This window comes from Crocuta crocuta, unplaced genomic scaffold (assembly GCF_008692635.1).
Source record: "Crocuta crocuta isolate KB4526 unplaced genomic scaffold, BGI_CrCroc_1.0 scaffold84, whole genome shotgun sequence".
Classification (NCBI taxonomy): Eukaryota; Metazoa; Chordata; class Mammalia; order Carnivora; family Hyaenidae; genus Crocuta; species Crocuta crocuta.
In genome coordinates this window covers 1,728,740-1,732,293 of record NW_027530213.1, presented here as the reverse complement: position 1 = coordinate 1,732,293, position 3,554 = coordinate 1,728,740, and the positions used below count along the sequence as shown (strand labels likewise).

The 3,554-nt window shown below is 50.7% G+C and overlaps 1 protein-coding gene across 1 annotated transcript in view; it reads right to left on the bottom strand.

Annotated features, from left to right (window-relative positions):
• Window positions 1–3,154: 3,154 nt before the first annotated feature.
• Window positions 3,155–3,554, bottom strand: part of PSMG1 (proteasome assembly chaperone 1) — an 8,677-nt gene continuing 8,277 nt past the window's right edge. The window contains exon 6 of the mRNA XM_077765439.1: window positions 3,155–3,395. Coding sequence (XP_077621565.1) covers window positions 3,321–3,395 — 75 coding nt within the window. The 3' untranslated portion in view covers window positions 3,155–3,320. The remainder of the gene's footprint in view (window positions 3,396–3,554) is intronic.

The following is a 3,554-nucleotide window of genomic DNA, read 5'->3' as shown; positions in this document are numbered from 1 at the left end:
TTGGCGGGAAGCGGACGGCACAGGGGAATTCGCAGGCGGCGAGGGCTCACCTGTCTTTTGCGAGGCATGTTCACAACACCTGAATGACTTGCCCTTCGTCTCCCTCCCTTCCTTTCCCAAAACTGTAATGGGGTGACCCTGCCGTGGGCTCTCCCTGGACAAAACGCAGTCCGCAGAGAACGCCAAGAGGCTCCCGATTGGGGCCGTAAAGAGTAGATTTCAGCAGCATCAGAGAGTTCCTTAAAGAAGTCACCAGACCGGGGCCACTGCTGTTTTTCACCCTCAGAAACGTTTGCGGCGACCGTATTTCACGGAGGGGTGGCCCGCAGCTCGGACACCCAGCGCGAGATGCTCCGGAGCTGGGTAATGACACGGGGAAGCTACACCCAGTGGGAGGCATGGCGGGCGACGGCACCAGCGGTCGCTGCAGGGTCCCGAGCCTCACCTGGGCTCTCCTGGAGGGTGCCTTGCGCGGAGAGCGCCCGGGAGCGGTCCGCACGGACCCGAAACCCCCAGGCTGCGGGCGGCCAGCAGTGCAGACACCCTCCCTCATCTTTCTTGCACGTCCTCCTCGCTGCCCTCCCCGCAGCCTGAATTAAAGATCACAGGACTTGAATACGGTTCAGAAGTGCGTGTCCGCTGGCATTGAGAGAGAGCAGTCGGCATTACAGGTAACCCTCTGGGTCCATTCTGAGCACTCTTCTCCAGAAGCCACCACCATTCGAACCTGTGACTTATTCATACGAACAGAACGACAGGTGCTCGGCCTCTGAAGAATTACGGATCTGTTCCTCTTAATGAATCTCAGTGCAAAGCAAGGAACATACAACACACTCAACCTCCCACCACAGGGGGAGCCCTTCCCCATCTGCACCGCTCCCGGCCACTGCATTGCCGAGAATCGGTGGTCTCGAGTTTGGCGCGGGGTGTCGGGGAGGCACGGGGGGCAGCGCCCGTCGCTCCATCCTGCACACGCGTGTGTGTGAGGAAGTACCACTGTCCTGTTCAAAAGCCATTTGTGTATGTTTATACTTACAACCACCCACCACACAAGCAGACAGACCCTTCCTCACGAAGCAGATGAAAAACGCAAACCTGAAGGAAGAAACGCTTCCTGCGCACTCCCATTAACTCATAAATTTTCCTTTCTGGTTCTAGCTGCAGTTTGCAGATGAGGAAACTGGGGCTCCCGGGGCTTTACGGCACCAACCCACGGCCACCCACCTGTAGAGGGCGGCCTGGGATTTGTGCGTTTCCAAGGTGGCTCCGTGTTGTGACCACGCTAACCCTCAGCGCGAGAAAAGGCTCCAGACGAGACCCCGAGGTCACCCCGGGGCACCGCAAACACACTTCTGAATGGAGGCATCCATTTCTGCAAGGAGGATGCCTCAGCGTCACCACGAGGACACGTTCATGTGCATCGCGCACAAGGCCGGGGGCACGGAGGGCGGGCAGCTGTGTCCCCACCCCACCTAGAAGACCCAAGCACACAGTCTAAATCTATAACAAACGATTCTGTGACTACGAAGATGGTAAAGAGATGAGACGCATGTCTCAACTTCACCATTTTAATTTTTTTAATGTTTTATTTATTTCTGAGAGAGAGGGACAGTGTGAGCAGGGGAGGGTCAGAGAGAGAGGGAGAGTCAGAGAGAGGGAGACACAGAATCAGAAACAGGCTCCAAGCTCTGAGCTGTCAGCACAGAGCCCGACGTGGGGCTCGAACCCACGAACTGTGAGATCATGACCGAAGCCGAAGTCGGACACTTAACCGACTGAGACACCCAGGTGCCCCTCAACTTCACCATTTTAAAATCTGCGTTCACTGATGCAGTTTAGCGGGTGATTTTACGTAGTGGAGCGGCTGCGCAGAGCTCAGGAGTCCCGCCACACGTGACGACGGCAGCCGCCGGGGCCACGACACAGCGGCGCTGCACCAGGCCCAGAGGACACCCGGCGGACGTCACTGCAAAGTGAGGCAACACTCATTTCTTCTTGTCTCATTTTGAGCAAATACAGAACTCTGTTACCCTGTCAATTTTCACCCAGAAAAAAAAAACCAAAAACGAAGAACCCATAAAATACAAACCTTTCACATGGTATCACCAATCTGGGAATGCAAACTGGGGCAGCCACTCTGGAGAACAGTGTGGAGGTTCCTCAAAAAGTTAAAAATAGAACTACCCTACGACCCAGCAATTGCACTACTGGGTATTTATCCAAGGGATGCAGGTGGGCTGTTTCAAAGGGGCACGTGCACCCCAGTGTTTATAGCAGCACTATCGACAGTAGCCAAAGTATGGAGAGAGCCCAGATGTCCGTCAACAGATGAGTGGATAACAAAGATGTGGCGTATATACACAATGGAATATTACTCGGCAATCAAAAAGAATGAAATCTTGGGGCACCTGGGTGGCTCAGTCAGTTAAGCGTCTGACTTCGGCTCAGGTCATGATCTCACAGTTAGTGGGTTCGAGCCCCGTGTCGGGCTCTGTGCTGACAGCTCAGAGCCTGGAGCTGCTTCAGATTCTATGTCTCCCTCTCTCTCTGACCCTCCCCTGCTTCATGCTGTCTCTCTCTCTCTCTCAGAAATAAAAAAACACTGAAAAAAATTTAAAAAAAAAGAAATCTTGCCATTTGCAACTAGGTGGATGGAACTAGAAGGTACTACACTAAGTGAAATTAGTCAGAAAAAGACAAATATGTGACTTCACTCATATAAGAAATTTAAGATACAAAACAGATGACCATAAGGGAAGGGAAGCAAAAATAATATAAAAACAGAGAAGGGGACAAAAACATAAGAAACTCTTAAATATAGAGGACAGAGGGTGACTGGAGGGGGGATGGGCTAAATAGGTAAAAGGCATTAAGGAATCTACTCCTGAAATCATTATTGCACTATGTGCTAATTAACTTGGACATAAACTTAAAAAAATAATAAATTATAGAAAGAAAAAAAACTTTCAAATATCACAGAGAATTTCTGCACAAACTATACCTCCATATTAATAAAACCTGTTGTTATCTGTGGCTTTTTAAAAACTTAACTGTATTATTGTAAAATATTCAAATAAAAAACCCACACTCCCACCTAGTGGATAAAGGAGAACATCTGGCTTAGATTACCGTAAGGAAGGAACTAGAACTCTAATGAATTTAAAATAAGTTTATTCTGTTTGAACACCCTCAAAAGACCCCCTTGGGAAAAAGGAACCAACAAAATGGGACACTGCTCCCCTTACAGGAACGGGGGGGACACGCTGCTCCCCTACAGGAACGGGGGGGTAATAACACACTGTACAAAACCACCTCTGGAATCACGTGTAAATGTTACTCTGAATCTCATTTGTGGTCATCAATTTCTTCAGTATCTCTGTGCTCTGGGGAATATTCTAGAAGAAGAGGGGGGGGAAAAAGCTATTAACACAGGGAGATGGAGGATTCGGTTAGAAACAGCACACCCACTCCATCCCCCCCAGGCTCTGGACGCCCCCTGAGCAGAGGCTCTGTCCCTCTCTCCCAGGCACAGCCGAAGCGCCTCGCCTCTCACC